At 46.4% G+C, this 20,303-nt stretch overlaps 1 protein-coding gene across 2 annotated transcripts in view; it reads right to left on the reverse strand.

Moving 5' to 3' along the window:
* Positions 1–20,303, reverse strand: part of Spats2l (spermatogenesis associated, serine-rich 2-like) — a 155,285-nt gene that overhangs the window by 38,434 nt on the left and 96,548 nt on the right. For both annotated transcript variants that reach the window (XM_005373252.2, XM_005373253.2), the window contains 3 exons: positions 11,826–11,934; positions 8,832–8,881; positions 6,212–6,455 (listed from right to left, as the gene is read on the reverse strand). In XM_005373252.2, coding sequence (XP_005373309.1) covers positions 6,212–6,455; positions 8,832–8,881; positions 11,826–11,934 — 403 coding nt within the window. The remainder of the gene's footprint in view (positions 1–6,211; positions 6,456–8,831; positions 8,882–11,825; positions 11,935–20,303) is intronic.

Genomic DNA, 20,303 nt, shown 5'->3' on the forward strand with positions numbered 1-20,303 from the left:
TATATATATATTAAAATATATATTAAAATACATACACACACACAGACACACAGACGTATATGGTCTCTGACTTACAACCAAGTTCCATTCCAGAGAATGTCTTAAGTCAGATTCGCTCATAACCCGACTACTCAGTGAGTCCCACACAGTCCTGGGAAAGCACACACATCAAATGCTTCCACGTCAGGGATCTATATTACGCCTTTAATTCTTAAAAATAGCGAAAACCTCTGGTTATAGTTTTTCAAGGGCTTCTGCTAAGGTGCTTAGTAGCAGTTGGAGCAAGGCCCTGGCTGTCCAGACTGCATATCTGATGGGAGACCCTGGGTGGAGGTGCTTCCTCTCAGTTTCAGTCTCCTTGGCAGAGCGCACTGCCTTCAGCTGATGTACCGCAGGCCCACCCTGGCCTGCTGCACATTCCCTGCGACTTACATCATCTCCATACCACACTGGTATCCTGCCTTATTATCTCCTTTCCATACTCACCTCAAGGAATACAAACTTCAAAGGAGCAAAACTTTACATACAGTTTGCTTCCTGCAGAGAAATATCTGCACACAGTGGACAAGTGACAGCATGGGTCTGCTCTTCAGCAGACACTGCGCTGATCGTTCTGCAGATCTCACTGGTTGCACTCTAGAATCTGGTGAAGGGCATATGTTTTCTGTTTCACAGAGGAGAAAACTGAGGCACAGAGTGGTTAATGTGCTCAGGGTCATATATCTAGTAACTGATGAGACCCAGGTTGGGATCCAAATGTGTCTCTTGCTCATGGGCCAGTTCTGAGATGGACATGCTCAAGCCCTGGAACACACGCCTCTAGTCCAACAGAGGGCTAGAGAGGTGGGAGAATCACCTCAGGGTTTGGGCAAACAGCAACATGAAGAGGTCTACTTGGAAACTCTGTGCCATAAAAACACCGTTGAAGAGCACTGATGTGCTGATGTGTTTTTTGCTGTGTTTTACAGAAAGCACAAATGTGAAATAAGCATCCAATGCGCTCCACAAAGGGATCCTTTCTCTCCCATGTGGTCCACTTCACTTTGAGAATGGGAAGCAATTCTGTAGAATCCTAGAGCTTGCTCTGCATAGGGAGGATGGTTGAGCTGTCCTGGCCTGTCACGCAGGGCAGACCGACGTTGGTCTGCAGAGGAATGTGGAGGTCAGTAGATGCCCATGGAGCCTCCCGTGTCTGAGGTCTGGCTGCCTGGGGCTTTACAGGAGTGGGGAACAGGAAGGAGGGCTGCTGGGCAGGCTGCAGGGACCTCGGTGAAGCTGTTGGTGTCCCGCAATCCTGCTCTGTCCCCACCTGTGGGAGTTGTGTCCCGCAGGAGAAAAGACGAAGCTGAGTTCCTGTCAGCCTACACAGAAGCAGCACCTATATTTCACAGCCACATGAGCATCATGAAATACAGCGGGAGGAATAGTTTAAAACACCAGGCTCCAAGAGGCTTTAGCCACGTAGATGGGGCCTGAGAGGAGAATAATATTAATAGCATTTCTTATGGTAAAAATAGATTTTGATCTACTCCTTGCCTGCCTGCCTTGGTATCTGAACGCAGAATGATTTCACTGGATTATATCAAAGCTCTAACTTGAGCTGTTATTAAAAATTCAGAAGAGAACCACTCTGAGGCTCAAGCACGCTCTGGACTCCTGAGCTGTCCGCTGGCACACACACTGCCCCGCTCCCCAGTGCTCTGTTTACAGCCCGAGGTACTGGTGCCCCGGTGGTGGCGAATTTTTATGTAGGAAGTCACACTCACACCCCTGAGCCATCTGCATCTATCTTAATGCTAATTTCTCCTCTACCAGAATAATGATCGTGTTTGAGATTTTCAAAAAGAGAGACCCTGAATGTCAAGGTGTTATAAAAAGATAAAACATGCTTCTGCCTGTGCATAGCCTCCTGCCAGCAGGCACTGCGCGGCCTGTGCAGCCGGCTGCATCACTTGAGGGCCTGATAATGCTCCACACCAGGAGCCTGGAGGTTTCCTCATGCTCACGTGTGAACCCACACAGCACAGAATACCATCATACAGCTATCATTACTGCCTTTCTAGCTTCTCAGTTATACATTTTTCAGGAGTTAGGAGCCTGTGGTTTTAGTAGCAACTTTCTGTGTGTCCATACAAGCTACATGAATCTGAATCAGACTTTGGCCGTAGAGAGAGTTACAAAGAAAGCTCTTCCCTTGGTTTCCCAAGCCGTGAGCCTCCATCTCCTCGGCTATCAGTGAGGAGACAGGGTCTTCGGAGTACGCTCCTTTTCCTGGCGCCAGCATTCTTCTCATCAAGCCTGGGTGCAGTGCGTCACCTAGCTCATCTGTGAGCTGTCAGTGGAGATCTAAGGACTTCCTGTAGGTTGCATAAGCACTTTAAAGTCATTTAACAGATTTGCCATCAACTTCTGGATGAACCTTCATTATCTTTGGGGAGTAAAACTAGCTAATTATAAACTCATTTTAAAATTTATGATCATAACATGTGGGCTGCTAATGAAGTTCATGGTCAACCAAGAGGATTCTCTTCCTTTTGCAAGAACATCTAATAACCTTCCATTGCCAGCATTTATTCTTTAACAGAAAAGTTTACAGGAAGCATAAAGATCTGTACTCAGCCAGTGATGTTAGCAGCTAATGCCTTCATGCTACCCTTGCAAACCCAAGGAACACTGGCTCCTTGTACAGGAAGAACTCCCGGGGAGGCTGCACATCAGGGCTTACCAAAGCCCCTGCTCGGGAGCTCCCCTAGTGGGCATGAAGCTGTCAGGGCGGCTCCCCACTGAACAATGCAGCGCTTCCCTTTGCATGGCTCTTATTCTGGCATCATCCACTTGACAGAGGTGCTGAAATTGCCTTAGCAAGAAGGTATAAATTATAAGTAAATGAACACATATACATGCTAGGCTTTTAGTTTATGATTGATATCGAAACAGCAACCGGAGTAATTAGATTTTGAAATAATTCATGTGAAAGCAATAACAAGTTGGGAATCTGCCACTCGATTATTTAATTTCTTCCTCTTACCCTGACTATAAATCAAAACACTGTCAAAATTGCAGGCATAGTAAAAATTGAATTAAAAAATTCTCAGTGAATTTGGATTCAAAATGATACAGGTTATTTTTGTTGTCATTGTTTACTGTCATGTAGTAAATAAGGACGATACGAATTACAGGACTTTTAATGGAATTGTTAGGAAATGTTTCTGGAAGAAAATCTGGGCTTTTGAGCAACTTGAGAACTTCCCAGTGTGAACACGATGTGTTCTTTATTCACATTTCTTCCCTGTGCCCCGAGGTGGTGCCTGTGATAGTTAATTGTGTCAATGTAAGAAACGTCCAGCCGACGGGACCAGCACAGTTTCTGGGTGGCTGAGTGGATTCACTGAAGATAAGCCGCCCTGATGTGAGTCCCACCGAACAACAGGCCGTGGCCTGCTCGCGGTGAAAGAGGAACGAAGGGTGAGGCTCTCTTCTGCTTCCTTACAGGACCCGGCCTTGGGTGTCAGTGCAGGCTCTTCAGCCAGCGCAGACCCCTCAGCCAGCGCAGACCCTCCAGCCTCCTGCTTCGGACTCCCACAGGACACTACGGTGAGCTCCGGAACTTCACCCTTGACTGGATCCTTTGGCTCTCCACACAGACAGCCCTTTGGTACTCTTCCAAACCCAGCTCTGCAGGTGCCCTGAAAGCCTGTCATGTAAACCTGTGTCTCAGTGAGTGCTGATGGATCTGGCATCTGTCACCGCGCGGTTTCTTCTGGGCTCCCGCCTCTTCTCTGGACTGAGCTCTCCGAGGTGAGGACCGTGTGCCAAGCAGCCTCAGTGTGCAGGAGGATGGCCTTGCCTGGGCCCAGCAGAGGTGCGCCCACTCAAGGGCTCCAGGCAAGGTCTCCCTGCCGCTCTCTGGCCTCCGTCCTGTTGGCCACCTGGTTCACTGGTCCTCAACACACACCACTTCCACGCAGGTATCTCTCATGTGGTGCCCCAGCTTAAGCTCATCGTTAGGGTTCGTATCTGGCTGCCCCCAAAGCCTTGCGTGTTCACAGTGGGACTGTGGAAGGTGCTGGACGGTGGGGTTCACAGTGGACTTGCTGCTCGGAGGCGGGGCCTGGTGGAAGAGGGGGTCACGGGCCGGGACCTGGACAGCCGTGTCTCCTCCCTGGCTCCCTGCTTCTGTCTCTCTGCGTCCTCTCCACCCTGCTAAGAGCAGCTTTCCTCCACAGTGCCTTGGAGCCACAGGCTGTGGACGGACACCTCCACACTCTGGGCCAGACTAAGCCTCTCCTTCTTACACTGTGGGTGCCAGATGCTCGTCCCAGTGATGAGGGGAGTAACAGACACGGCCTTGTCTATGAGCACAGCAGAATGCCAGTCCCTCCGAGCCCGGGCCACCGTGTCCTCTTCAGACTGTGCTGTGCCACCTGCGGTGCCGGGATGCCGGAGGAGTGTCAGCAGTCACTCAGTGAACTCCGGATGCCATAACCGCAAGAGAAACCTGGGAATTGGCGGTGTCAAGGTTTTCACCGAGGCACCTGCCACTGCACAGGGGTCAGCTGAAAACCTGAGGGCAACGTGAACATTTGCCCAAATGACTGCGTGATTTACAATCACAGGCATGTGTCTTGCATAACAGAGAGCTGTCCCATGTCCCACACGCTCTCATGTCCTCCTGGATCTGCACTACTGTTAAAATTTTCTTTTCTTTCTTTTTTTGGTATGTTGAGACAGGGTTTCACTATGCAGTTCAGGCTGGCCTTGAAATTATTTTGTAGCCCATGCTTGCCTCAAACTTGTGGATCCTCCTGCCTCAGCCTCCCAAGTGCTGGATTACAGGCGTGCATCACCACGCCTAGCTTTTTTTTTTTTTTTTTTTTTTTTTTTAAATTATAGGGGCCTGGACAGTTTTACTACCTGTTTCCAGGATTTAAAAGTTTCCAGGATGCAAGTTCTGTGTAAATTAAATGGGAAGAGGGCATTTTATGGTGTTTGGTAACTAAGAGTCTTTCACCAAGTAAAAGAGTACATGGCCAACCACACTAGCAGACCTGGCACTGGGGCTGGCACTCAGCACTCATCTTTCTGAATTTGTATCCCTGCATTCCCAGAGACTACACACACACACACACACACACACACACACACACACACACACACACACGCACGTGTGTGCTTACTGATGGTTTCTTCACTTGTCACATATGAATACTGTCTTACCTCTTCTGAAAGCAAAGTGACTCATTACAAGTGGGTGTGAACATCTGGCCACTTTGTATGGCCTTCTATTTCAGTTATCCCTGCAGTCCTTATATTCCACTGAAATGCTATTTCTAGGTAGGTTGTCTGTATACTTTATGTTAGGATTTGTTATAAAAATGGGGCATTGGGTCAGCCAGTTGTAATAACCAGAGATCTATTAGGCACCCGTGCAACTGTGCACTATGGTTGGAACGTGTTCTATCAATTCCTGTTGGGAACCTCATCTTCAGCGCAGCAGTGACTGGAGACCAGCTGACTGGGTCCGGTGCCACCCCTGGGAACGGACCAGGGCCATTGTCAGGGGAGTGGAGTGGGGGCTGCAGAAGTCAGACCCTGGGTATGTTAGGGAGTAATTTGGGCCCCACCTTACTCTCTGCTCCTCCATCTTGGATTTCCTGGGCTCCAGAAAGTGAGCCAAGTGAACTTCTGTTGTGAGGAATTCGTCTGTGGTATTCTGTTGCAGCAGTAGCAGAAAATGGACTAAGACTGTACTTGCTTCACAGAGGAAATGAGGCACCGGAGGTCAGAGTGTGTTAAGCAGCAGCTTGTGGAGATTAATGCATGTATGGAGGGAGCACAGATAACTGACATTCCAGATTTAACACTGTAGCTAATCACGTTCTATTACATCATATGAAAATCACCAGGAGTTCAAATAACGAGGTCTATCTCTTCTAAAAGAAAACAGTAACATTTCCTTTTGTAACCAATTTATCCCAGCAGAACTGTCTGGCAAGAATGCCTTCTGGAACTAGAATTCCCGTTTTCTGCTGATCCTAACAGAGATACACTGTGTCTGACTGCGACCAACCGTCCGCCTCAGCGCCAGGCAGACTGCACACCCAGCCAGGCCCTGTGGCACACGCTGCCTCCTGGTCGTGGAAGCTGTGGGAGTCCCCGCAGCAGGGGCCCTCTCCCCTCCAGGGCCCCACAGGGCTGTGGCCTGACTGACCTGTGAGCCCACGGAGCACCTTGGGCGGCTCCTCGAGGATGGAGATCTTCTTCTGCCGGGAGGGCAAGGCGGGCTTCTCCCCGGCCGAGTCCGTAGACGAGCTGTCCTTCTCACAGCCGCTGGCCACGCCGTTCTGCACCGGGGGCTGTGGTTGCACAGGCCCCGCTTCAGGCCTCTCTGCCTTGTCCTTAGCATCTTTGTTGCCTTGATGTTGCTTGGACTTGCTTCTTTTTCTTTTATTATTCTAAGGCAAGAAGCAAATGAGAAAAATAACGCTATTCAGCTCAGAGTCTTGAAATATAAGGTGAACTGGAGATTCAAAAATAAGATAATCTTTTTTGGTCCCAGTTCTTTTAATAGGATGGGTAAAAATGCCCACATTTTTATTAATCACCCAAATTCATTTAAATATTTTCTTTCTACTCAAGAGTCTGATGTATGAATGGTAACACGGTAAAACCCTGTGGTAACAGTCCTGAGGGAACTTGAGTTGTCTTGGGTGTCTTGAGGGCCCTGCTTGTTCTTTTTGTTTGTTTTGAGGCAGGGTCTTGCTATGCAGTTCAGGCTGGCCCTAAACTTGCTATGTAGCTTACAATGGCCTTGAACCCACAGCAATCTTCCTGCCTCAGCCTCCTAAGTGCTGGGACTACCACATCAGCGCACAACCACATCCAGTGAGCTCCTTTCGTAAGAAGTGATGGGTAGGGGTGACCAGGTGGGCACTCAGGCTCTGACATGCGGGGAGGCAGGAGATCGGGGGGGATGGTGGAGAAAGGCAGGCCTGGGAAGGAGGAGCAAGTCAGGTCCTCGAAGGGTAGGTGGCATCTGTGAAACAGTTCCCACCAACCAGGACATCCCTGGAATGGCTATCACTGATCAGGAGGCCCCAGGCAGCCTGGGGCTCCACAGTGACCCAAGGGTGTTCAAGCTGAGCAGACCTTGCCCCAAGTCAATGCCAGGCTGACCTGGGGCTTCGTGGTCTGGAGCTGTACCCGCAGGTCCCTGGGTGGCGTGGTGGCTGGCCAAACAGCGTGACGCGCTCCACTGCATGTACTCTGACACAGCACGACCCCTGGGGCCTCGGTATCATGACCTGACAGGTCTCACTACAGCCCTCCTAAAGAGACCTGTGGTGAATATGGAGTGCTCCCAGGACACGAAAAGTATGTGGTCCTGAGCAAGTGGTAGTATGCTCCGTGTGGCTCTGGCTTTTGTTCCCAGCTGGTACCCAGTGCCCTTAACCAGTGGGCTGCAGGCCCTGGCCACTGCCCCATTAGGAAGGCCCGCCCCCCTTGGGCTCTGGCAGAACCAGCTGACACCAGCCGGCGTTGTTCCTCGGCACACTGGGAACTGAGCAGTCTCCTCCTCCCCGGCCCCTCCCCAGGTCCTTTCTTTGCCCCTGAGGCTGCACTCTGCTCTGGCTGAGGATGTGTGCCACGGGCTGCGGGAGCAGGGCCGCCCACGCCTATTCTGTCGCTGCCCAGCAGCTGATTGCCTGGGAGTCCTGTCTGGGAGGCTCCGAGCAGTGTGGCAAACCTGCAGCATGTGTACCACAGCGGGCTGCGTGCCTCACTAGAAGCTCTGAAAGGTTCGCCATCACTGCTCTAGAGGGAGGTGCAGTGAGGAGCTGAGTCTGCAGCTGCTGTCTGCTCTTTCTCTTTTCATCAGAGAAATTTAAAACCCAAACCACACGTCTGAAATTTTTCCGTGTAAAGATAAATACAGCCTTTCAATCACTTGCAAATCATCCTCATCTTGCACAGAAGCCTAAGCTATGATTAAAGACAAGCAGAGACTGTCAAAAATGGTGGCACACAAAGATGTAAAAAAATCTCCTAATTCTTCCATTCTACATGAAACCAGGGGGAGAAAAAGGTGAAAAGATGATTCCAGTGATCTCGGATCTGTATAAAAAGTACATTCCTTTTTGTGTGTTGGGAACCTCTTCCTAAGCCTGTGATCCCCCTTCTGGGGAGTCACGGGTTGATGGCATATTATTTCTGGTAAAACCAGATCAGGGCTTTGGGGTGCCATTGTGTGCACAGGCACCTTGCACATGTGTCTCTATGGGACCAGACAGCAAGGTGAAATACTGCCATGCGAGTGAGACAGAGAAAGACCTTCCCTCAGTCCTCAAGCAATGGCACACCAGCACTGAAGGCATTTTCTTTCTTCTTTTATTAAAGACCTACCTTACACTCAGCCAGAAAACCCATCTCATGGTGGCCTTGGACAAACTCTTTCCATTGAGAGCATATGAAAATATATTGGGAGCTTTTCAAGCATCCGCAAAACACTCCTTTACTTTTCCATCATGCTGTGGAATATGTTCAGGCAAGCTAATGTCTTGGATGCTTTGAATCCTCCAGCTGGGTTCCCCTAACCCAACAAAGAACACAACTCTGGGACTTGCTAAGCATGTCTGTGGCTAAAGACATGGAAGAAAGTAAAGACATTCACAGTGAGAGTGGCTGGTGACTCAGGGAAGCCAAGGACTGAGAAGCGTTCTGGGGGTGCACACTAGTGAATCTGAAAGAAGCATAAACTGGTATCTTTGTTAAAACGGTGATCTGAGGGTTCGATAGAAGATGTTACTCTCCACAGTCATTATTACGCTTACCTTCTTTTTTCCTGTCATATTCCATTCTTTCAGAACTTGAATTGCACTGCCTAGATAAAGACAAAAAACTTCAACCAATACCCACATAATAAAACACCACACAAAATTCATCTCTGTCTTTCCATCTTAGTAGCAATTTTCTTTTTGGCTTTTTCATCTGTTTTGATACATTCTACCTTAATAAAAATGCCAGTTTCATTTCTTGTTTCTCAGATTTTCATTTAATTCACTGCACAATCTTGGTTTTATCAAAATATTAAGCTCTACTACATGAAGCTTACTTTTTTATCATTCTATTGTCCTAGGGAAAATGAAATATATCTTGAGAATTTTCTGACGGCTTCACTGCCACAGGTAGAATTAAAATTTTGTTTGATATAAGAACCAAAATATCTACAGTCCTCTACCAGACAAGGGGTTCTGAATATGCCTAGCCAGGGAATCAGCACTCTGCATGGGCACTCCTCTTCTCCTGCGTGTGCCCAGGCTCAGCCTGCAGGGAGATAAGGAGGGCAGAGCTGGCCACCATGGACAGGGATGGCGGGTGGTTCTCATGCGGCTTCCGTTTTGAAGGAAGTGAAGCTCATTAGATGGCAAACTGGGCCCCGGTTCCACCCATCTCATTCACACACATGCAGGAAACTGCACCGAGTCGGAGGAGGAGCCTGGCCTGATGATGCCCAGCGACAATTTTAAAGATATATTTTATTACTGGCCACTTAAAATGTTTCCACATAGGACAACCAACTCCATTCCTTTCAATGGTCTTGGAGGTGATTTTAATAACAAGTTACTAGGAAGATGGAGTATATCACTTATTTTGATATAAACAGGTACTTTGAAGAGAATAGCTCTTAAGTGATTTAGCAGTTTTACACATTCTAGCATGATCTTATTAGATTAATTGCTCTCTACAAGGAAGGTGCCGGCTAAACAAGGGTAAACTTCAGACTGGTCTTCATACCAAGCTTCACCGTAGCAGGGTCCCAATTGGAGTCTGCTGTCACTCGCAGACAAGCAGAAGGCTGTACTGCTAATGTTTAGACAGGCTGAGTACTTCATCTATTCAAAGTTCCCATTGCAATGCCTCTCTTAGACTTGAGTTGTGTGCACCTAAGAGTAAGCTAGTTCAGACTTTTTATTAACTTGGATGATCTTTCTCTAATTTGCTCAGAGAATTAATGTTTCACAGTATTTCCCTGTTGAAGAGCTGTAAGAAGTCATTTTTGAGGTTTCATGGTAAGTCATTCTAGTGGTCAATAATCATTAGGGTTACTCTTGCTTATAGCCAAGTTTTCATTTTATAAGTAAAACTGAATTTAAAAAATTGGTAAATGCCATTCTTTTTAATCAGAAGAAGGGGAGTCGCTTCCCTGTTTTTGCAACTGCAATATTCAATTAGTCCTCTAATTCTGTAGAAGAAATACCCATATTTATAGAAGATTTTGAAACTGTTACTATTACATTTTAATTACACTGAACCACTTATATGAAATTTTTAAATGCCACTTGGAAACAGTGCTTTCAATATGCCTCATACATGACTCTAAATAGTTTCAACTCAGTGGTTTTTGAACACATCTTCCTGTAAGTTCTTGACCACCATGACATGAGGATCTAATGAATTTTCTAACAAGATCTCCACATGGACAGGGTGAAAGTGAATTTTTTAAGAAGGCTCACAAGGTGCTCCATTTACATGGGAACAGATCCCGGGATACCAGCTGACGACTGCGTCCGTGCTTCTCATCAGGCCACTGCGAAGGCATCCCTGGTGGGGTCTCAGCCCAAGGGGACGAGGGAAGAGAGAGGGAAGAGCCTTCTTCCTTTGCTAGAGCTTTTTTCCATAAAGTGATGTGGGCAAGAGAAACTTCAGAAGGGGATTTATCAGAGCCAGGATGGGCTCACTTGCAAAACTTTTTAAAAGACAAACTGTACTCAACGCTCCAAATCAGATTAATATTACATTTCTTACTGTTTGTTTCTAACTAGTAATGAGTCTACATCTGTTAGTTTATGGAGAAGGGGAAAACTGTACAGTAGATTTGCTTGCAGGTCTGTTTTGAATAATAATCATTTGTCAATTCTGTTAAAGCCCTGCACCTTGACTGCTGATATCAGAATGTGAGCAGTTGCTTGGATGTGGGATCTTGCCCTGAAATGCAATTATACTCACAGAAACTTGAGAAGGTTCTTCTGCTCCTAGGAAAATAAGCAAATCCCACTGTCCTCAACAAAGGGTACGCAGACTACAGCTGGGAGGTATGCTGACACACACATGCTCCCTGCCTCATTCCTGTGATCCTGAGTAGCAAGTCCATGTTTATAGAACAGAAACTAATACCAGGACAACGGACTTTAGGAATAGAAGAGGGGTAAAGGGTCTTTGTTTAAAGCTGAAACTTGTTAATTTGGGGAGGAGACTTTCCCATAATGTACAGAAAATCTAAGGCTTTAAGTTGTGAAATTATGGGACAAACACATTCCTGAGAATTTAGATTCTATAACACCCCTGGCAATGGACTATTTGAAAACAAATTTTTTTCAGGGAACAAAAAGGTTTTAAAGTAGGGAAGAGGCACAGATACTCTGAGTTCAAGATTCAGTCACAAAGCTGAGGAGAATCCTGCTGGGGGGAAGGGTAGGAAAGCCTTCCAGGTCAACGTGAAGCTTGATGCCCTCCATTTGCAAGGGTGCCATCGAGTAAAGGACATGTGTAAACACACACAAGAAGGGGTGGGAGACAAGGGAATCTGTAGCATTATAATCAGTGACCTCTTTATAGTCTTGTTGATTTTAAAAAGAACATCCAAATTCTACTCTTATTGCATATGTCTATGTGTTCTTTAAGTCTAGCATATTTTAATGAGAACTAAAGTATTAGCAGGAAGTTGACATTCAGTTCATTTAAAGACCACCCCTAGAGCTAAAGAAGGCCTAAATGTGGACTCTCTAGCTCCAGCATCTTCAGTTTCCAGGAACAGGAATACCCACCATCGACGAAGGCTTGCACAGCTTTATCCACATTAAAATCAAACTGCTGTAGCACCAGGACTATTTCATTATTGCTTTTGTTGGGAACTACTGATCTAACTGCATAGATCTGTAAGGAGAAGAAGAAGAGAAGAAAGGTAAACACTTCAAATACTTCTCATTTATGACTCTCCCACTGGATAGCAGACTACGAGAGGGCTGGAACGGCCGATCCTCTGCCTTGCTCTAGCACACAGACTCCAGGCGCTGCAGCCAGCGCACCCTCGCACGGCGCTTCCCTGGGGCTCTTCGCCTGCACATACACTGCCACAGAGACCTCCTTGTTAGGCCTGCAGGGCGGGCGTGAAGAGCCAGCGCTGGCTTGGCAGCCCGTCCTCCCTGAGAGCAAGATGCACACAAGATGTGTTTTCAGTGAGGACACAGTCTTTTGCTGTCTCAGGCCTCCTTCCCACTGGCTCAGGGGTATCCTTGGAAAATGCACAGAAATAGCCTCACGCCTCTGCTTCTCCAGCTGTACAGTGGAAGTAGTCATGTTGGGATCACAGAAGTGTACTGTGAACCCCACTAATGTTTATCAAGATAGGAAAACGTGAGTGCTGCATTTTTAAAATGACAGTCCTAGCTATAATCCAGAAAATGATCTCAAACACATTTCTGAAATGCAAACATTTAAAACTGTGAAAGTAAACATACAGACGAGCTAAGGATTTTGATAGGTATAAGTTTATATCCAGTGTTTGACAGCCTACGTGCATTTCTTCGTAGAACACAGCAGTATTCTCTCGTCACCTATTAGAATTAATTGGCTATTATCTCAAAGAACTTGGGATTATTACAGGATGCTCTATCTATTATAGCAACACCTAGCTCACCTTAGTTTTGTGTAAAAAGGATTTCAGTACTAACAAATACTAGGTCTCTGCATTGTGCAAAGGCAAATGGTAGCTAAAGCCCCACAAAAGCTCTGCCGCCACTCTCACTAGTAGTTATATTAAGATCAGCGAGTTTTAGAGTTAAATGTAGTTGGTTGTAATCACATTCATGAAATATGGAGTATATGGGCTGGAATGTGCCATAGGATGCTATTGATCAGAACATTTAATTGAACAATACAGTTTCTTTCTTGATTATGTTAGAAAACAGGCAGCCTATTCCATATAGTAAATGAGTATTTTGGGTTATAATGAAAAACAGAACAAACTGAAAAACAAGACTCACAGAAGTTTTGACATTATTGATTAGAAATTTGGTTATGAATCCTGACATTTGTAAATGCTAAACATGGGTTTTTACCAGGGACTATAATACACACAATATATATATCTCAAGATTTTCACATTTGATGATTCTTAGTTTTTCTAGCCTCCATTAAAAACAGTAAGTCCTTAAAACCTACGATTTTCTTAGTTCTCTGTACTGTCTTTATAAACCCAATTCAGTGACTATTCTTAGAATACCTATTGTGAGACGAGCCACCAAACTTTCTGGAACTCGAGGCAGATACTGATTCATCATCACACAAATTAATGTGTGCTAAGGGGCTGGGGATTTAGCTCAGCGGCAAGGCACCTGCCTGGCAAGCACAAGGTCGTGAGTTCGGTTCCTGGTACTGGAGAAAAACCAAAAAAAAAAAAAAAATGTGTGCTTGCACACTGTATGTAAGTGCTATACAGTCATCCACAGGGGGCCTGACTTTGCAGAAAGGGGATGGGGGACGGCACTTGGGCACAAGGAAAATGGCAGGACAGAGAAGGCTGACTGGAGTGAGCTGGAGGGAGGCAGTGTAGAGGCTGCCGTGGTCAGGACTGGGTCCCTGTCAGCCCCAGTGCCCAGGCCACACAGGGAAGCAGCCTTTGGAGCAACCCTCAGCTGCCCCCTGTGGACGTGTCTCTTCTCACTCACTCACTGTGCTATATAGTTATTTTTCTCCCAAATAACTCTAAAAAATTTAAGCATCCCAACCTGAAAGGTTATTACAGTATGTGGTGGACTGACAACTGGTGATCACCTTATAACCCCCAGCTGAACTGAGTAAGTGTGGTGCTGGGTGTGGGAGGCCTGCCTGAGGATTGTTGCTGGCAGCGTAAAAGGCACAGGTGGAGAAGTTGAGGCAGTTGGGAACTGACAGAGGCTGTTGGGAGCTGGCAGAAGCTATTTGGAGCTGTTGGTTCTCTTGGAGGAGCTTGTCATGCTGATGAACACAGCTGTTCTCTTCATCACAGGAACTTGGGATCTAATTGTTGCTGAGAATGGCTTTGGTCACTTTGCAGCAGCTCTGGTCCTTACTTTGAGCATCACTTCCTGGCTCTGGGGGAAAAGATGGTGCACTGCTCAGTCTTCTGGAGAAGCTTGTCCCGTTGGCTTTCCTGATGAGAACTCAGCTTTTCTCATTATCAGAGGAGCTTGGGACCTCACTGTTGCTGAGGATAGCTGTGGTACTTTTCAGGGGAGCTCTGATTCTTTGTGCGTTGCTTCCCGGCTCCAGTATAGACCCCTCAGCCTGCTGGCATAGATCCTTCATCCTGATGGCACAGACTTTCTAGCTTCCACCACTGACCTTTGGGCCTTCCCAGCGCAGATCCGTGAAACAGGCCTGCATGAGACTTTGTCATGGGCTCTAGGGCTCCAGCTGGACTCATGGGAGGCATTGTTATGAGCTCTAGGTTTTCAGCTGAACTCATGCAGGACATTACCATGGGATCCAGGCCCTCAGTTGGATTCTTTGGTCTTTAATGTTTAGACAGATTTCCTGTACTCTTTGTATATGATTCTTTGGGTAACTATTATAAAATAATCTTATAAAATGTGTGTTCTGTATTATATTATTCCCCTTGCAAAAACCCCAAACCACAACCAGTCTAATAATAAGTGATATTTGCCTAGAGTTACTATTACATTGGAGTTGCACATATGAATATGTTTGCCTTCTAATATATTTCAGAGTCCAGAGTGCTAACCATTACACGATGGAACCCACCTTGCCCTCTAATATATTTCTTTTAAAAAAATTCTAGCATTTCAAGCCATTATGGTTTGGTTTGTATTACAAAAAGTTTCTTAATAATTATTATTGCCATATTTAGTGTGCCCTCCTAAATACAATGTCCAGTTATTAATTACATCAGCTATATCACTGTTACACTAGATCAGAGTCTTCCATCTACCTACACAGTGGTGAGCAACAATGACCCAGAATTATGGAACATTTACTTGTTCTCCTTGCATCCACTTTCTCCCCTGTAAAGCATAATGTTTTATTATGTTAAGGCAAAACAAAATATGAAGCACTGCTTATAGAGATACTTCCTTTCTGGATGTTTACGCTGCTTTTTCCTATCCTTTTTTTAAAAGAAAAAAATACAACAGCATAAAATGTAACGCTGGTCAGATATGTCCAGAAAGCATTTTCTCTATTTGTCATTTTCTACATGCTAGTGCTCAATATATCTTTAGAAAATTGTCAATGACTAACTGAGTTTTGCTATCAAATCTAACCATGGAATTCCTAGACGACAATACTTGATTAAGACAGGTATTCCAAGGTTTATGGAAAGCAAGGGAAAAAAGTATTTTCTGCCTATTCTTGGGTGTTCCACGATGAAGTTGAATTCTAGTGCATTTTCATGAGGGCAGCCACTTTCTACTTTGATCCTTGGGCTTTGCTGATGTGAAGAGGGCAGTACTTTTTCTCTACATTTACTTTTTTATAGAGATGTCTCTGTACACACACACACACACACACAAGCCCCTACCCCTGACTTAGCAGAACCCCAGGTGGAAGCCTTTTAGCCTAAGGGGGGACTTGTTAGGAAGCAGTGTTAAACACGAGGCGTGGTGGCCACACAGAATCACAGTGAGGCTGCACTCCAAGGCTGCCTCTGTTTGGAAGGAGCTCCCAGAGGACCAGGTGTATCAGTGCATGACTAATGGGAGCTTGTGCACGAGGACATAAGATTCAGGCCTGCACTACCTGCTGTGCAGAGGCTACTTTTGGAGGCTTCACACACAGCCTCCATTCCTGGCCTCAGACTCACAGTGGAAGCTGCTGGCTTGACGCAGCCCTACAGGGCTCACACGCCCACTGCAAAGCGGCCCATGAGGTCCACAGGCGGCCGCTCAGGCTGAGGGATGATAAGATGTTCCGCTAGCAGCTGGTTTACCTTTCCAAAAGCACATTCCTCTGACTTGCTTCTTCCAGTTTAAATCTGGTTTCACAAATTCAATTTGAGCAGGATGTTCTGAGTTTTGTTTTGATTTCCTCCTCTCTTGGGGCTTTGCTCTTTGGCCCCACAGGCTCTGGCCCACTTGGCTAGTCAGCCCCTTGCTGGAGCACTATGCCAGCGTGGGTGAATGAAACAGGCCCTGCAAACTGATCTCATTCACACGGTGCAGTTTTGAAGCCTGTCTGCGCTGACCTCTTAGGAACTCGGCTGGGCTTCCTGATAAGCCAGTTAGGCTGCCCAGTTCCAAAGTGACTCTGGCCACAGCTGGGATCCCACCTCCACAGCTCTGTGAGCGGCAAAGGCCCCGCACGACCAACTGAACACGAGACCCTGCTTTCTCTGCTCCTAGACTCTTCCCTGCAACCCATTCCAAGGCTGGCACTCTTCTGCCCGTGTAGGTGTCCTTTGGTATCCCAGGGAGTGGTTCCAGGACCCCCAAACATACTGGAGTCCAGAGTCACCCAATCCCTTACATGAAAACCTAAGCACATGCCCCATAAAGTTTAAACCATCTCTATCTAATACAATATAAATGCTATGTAATACTATAGTATACATAGTCCTTTGGTATCCCAGGGAGAGGTTCCAGGACCCCCAAACATACTGGAGTCCAGAGTCACCCAATCCCTTACATGAAAACCTATGCACATGCCCCATAAAGTTTAAACCATCTCTATCTAATACAATATAAATGCTATGTAATACTATAGTATAATATATGATGAATGTTTAAATCTTAGAAGTTTATTACAGTAGAAGACACACTGCCACTAATCCTCCTCAAAATATTTCCCCTCACTTCTAAAACCCTAATCCCACCATTCTCATCACTTTCTGAAGCAGTTCTGGAAGTCCTTTCTGTGAGTGTCTTTATGGAGTATGATTAACACACACACACACACACACACACACACACACACACGCTGCTGCCGCTGCTGCTGAGCGCTGTCCAGTGGAAAGGCAGGCTGGTAAAACCATCACACCTTATTCACTCTTCCTTAAAGTCTAAGTAACCATGAAAGGTAAACATTTTGCATCAATTCAGGATTATTGTGGCAGTCAGGATAGTGAAATTAAACACATGAAAGACAACCTCCAGAGCTGCTTCAGAAAGTGTTGAGAAAAATGAGATGTTAGAAGATCAGAAAGTGTTAGAAGTGAGGGGGTGGGTTTTGAGGGGGATGAATGGCAATGTGTCTTTTACGGTAATAATTTTTAAAAATTTGAACATTCACCATATTTTTCAATCACTTCATAGCTGTTGTAGTGTATTGCTTAGGAAATAACAAGAAAAATGTCTGTTCATGTTTTGTATAGGTGCAACTTTTTTCTGAATATTTTTATTGAATCTATGGACACAGAACCTTGGACACAGACGCCAAGCATATACTGAGGAGCGGTTACCTCTCCCTTCAGAGTTTCAGAATGAAGGGGGCTTTGCATGCTTATGCTGCAGGCACCCGCGCTGGGTGCTGGCTTGTCCTTCCTGACAACCCTCCTGCTCCACCCTCACAGGGCAGCCCCTCACCCCACCTCACTGGGCTTCTCTTTGACTAGGATGATTCACGTTCCATCTGAAAGCCACACGTCCCCTGCCGGGTTAGAATGCAGGTGTCTCAGTTCTCACAGCCCTTTGTCTTGGGGGTCTTTAACACTTAGCACCTTCTCTTTACATCCTCAGGACTCGCCCTGTCTCCCAGACAGGAAGTAGAGTGAGGAAGAAGCCCTGTCTCAGTTCTTCTCATCAGTCCGTGCCCACTCCAGAGTGATCAGTGTGCTCTAGTGGATGAGAGGGCGCCAGCCTGAGCTCTGCCACGCTGCATGTCTGCACCATCCACATGACAGGGGGGGTCTCAGTCAGCTGCGATGTGGCTCCAGCCTTACCAGAGGCAGGGGACAGTGCGGCTGTCCTTTACACTGCAGTGACAGAGGTTAAAAGAATACTCACCAGACTTTTGAATTTTTACACTCTTACTTTTGTATAATAAGAAGCTCACGGAATTTTGTGGAGTTTTTAAAAAAGTGTGGAAAGTAACGCCTCCTTCTAAAGCTCAGCCTAGGAGACGAGACACTGAGTAAGCCTTGCTAACTGACAGGCGACAAGGACACCCACAAAGAAGCAGGGACAGTTCTGCCCTGAGAAGCAGCGCCCAGCCTCAAAGCCAGACACAGCTACAATAAAGGGAGTGAGAAGAGCAGACTCGTCTTTACGAACCAGGTGCTGTGGCCCCTGAGAAGTGAGCAGTCACGTCTGCCTGAGGAGGGACGAACTCTCTGGAGGGGACAACCAAGTGTCACAGAGGAGCTTGGGACTAAACACGCCCGTGCTCTAATATTGGCTCTATGACATGCTAGCACTGTGCCCTTGGGTGAACTACTGAGACCTCTGAAACTTGGTTCTCTAGCTGTAAAATGAGGATATTACCCGTCAGAGTCTAAAAATGGAAAGAGATGATATGTGAAAAGTGTTTGGTACAGAATCTGACATACGTTAACTGCTCAACAAATTTCAAGCAGAGAAGGGTGGGGGCATTTATATTGGCCTGTGACAAAGGTGTGCTCAGGATGTGGCTCTGAAACGCAGGAACACGGGGCTGGAATGGTGCTCACAGCTCACTTGGGAAGACAGCCCTGATGCCGCCCTCCTAGAGAGCCTCTGCCTCCACAGCCGTGCTGAGCAGCATGGACCAGAGTCTCCCCCAGCCCTACCCTACAGGCTACTCGTACCACAGGAAGTTTGTCTTGGGCCTGGCTAACATGTACTTCTGTCTCCCTCTTCTTTCATTTAATTATTTACTAAATGTTCAGCACTGCACTAAGCGGTGGACATACCAGTAACAAAAGAAATACTGCCAAACTAGAGTCACTGCCCAACATTGAGAAGGAACCAGATGTAAACACATAAATTGAAAATCAGTGTACAGATGCACCTTGGCTAATGATGGGGGTTACAGTCTAATAAATCCATTATTAAAAATACTTTAAACTGAAAATGGATTTAATGTACTTAAACCTACAAAACAGCATATGTTAGCCCAGCTTGCTTTAAACATGCTCGAGACAGTTACATTTGCCTAACCCAAAGCCTATTTTAAATAGATATTAAAAAAATCTTAATTTATTGAATACTGCACTGACAGTGGAAAACAGGATGGTTACATGAGTATTGCTTTTACACCACGGTGAAGTTGAAAAACTGTAAGTAGAGCTATGGTAAGTTGGGGGTCACACCTGAGTGCTATGGAGGAAGCAACCAGACCACACTGCAATGAGCTGCAGTGCCAGGCTGTGCCTGGTGTGAACACAAAGAGGACCAGTCGGACACCTGCTGTGGGAGTCTCCTCGCTCAGCACTGAGGGGGACAGCCTGGCTGGGGAAGGACAGGCCAGCTCGGAGAAGCTGCGCTGTTGCCTCGACTTCCCAGAGTCTCTAGTACCTTGCCAAACCTTGAAGTAGCTTCTTTTTCACTTGCACTAGTGCTAGAAGGTTTTAGTGAGTGCCTGAAAGCAATATTAGCAGATAGGATTAGAAATAAAAATAATATAGCCAAACAATTCATCCAGTTGGCAAAGAGGGAATGGAAGTTTTCAAAGACAAACCCAGTCCAACTGTGAATGAGTGATGCTCTGACCCCGCTTAGCACGTGTGTGGCTGTCATAATTTACTATGTCACCATTTGCTCCACTAGGATGAGCTCTTGAATGACAGGGTCTCAAACAATCGGTGGCATTCCGCAGATGATTCATAAATGTCTGTTGAATGGCTGAATGATTGATGGAATAAACAAAAGCAGGGAATCTAGTACAATGATCACTGAAGCACTCCCAGAGTTTTAATCTGTTTTTCAGCGCATCTCTATAATTCAGCCCAAAGTGTCACGCAGTGCTAAGAGCTGAATGGACTCCAGCCAGGACGTGTGCAGTGCTTCCAAGGCCCCAGGCAGTGCACACGGCTGGCACCAGCCTCGGAGAGCTTGTAATCTTGGAGTGAGCTCAGTCCCATCTTCTACAATACGCAATCAAACAGCCAGCAGCCTTCTTTTCACACCAGCGAGAACTGGAATTATTTATGGGTTTGCCATTCTGCAACTTTGAAAGGAGTTTTATAATCAGCTCTGGTCACATTTCTCCACTGCGGAGCCATTCAGAGATGCCTTGAAAACAGCTCCTGGGTGAGTGTGTTGCTTCACTTGCTTGGCCACTCATACTACCTCCACTAACGAAGGCAGCTCTCCCACGAGTCTCCCTGGGGAGGG

This window comes from Chinchilla lanigera, unplaced genomic scaffold, assembly GCF_000276665.1.
Source record: "Chinchilla lanigera isolate Chin_1 unplaced genomic scaffold, ChiLan1.0 scaffold00002, whole genome shotgun sequence".
Taxonomy (NCBI): Eukaryota; Metazoa; Chordata; class Mammalia; order Rodentia; family Chinchillidae; genus Chinchilla; species Chinchilla lanigera.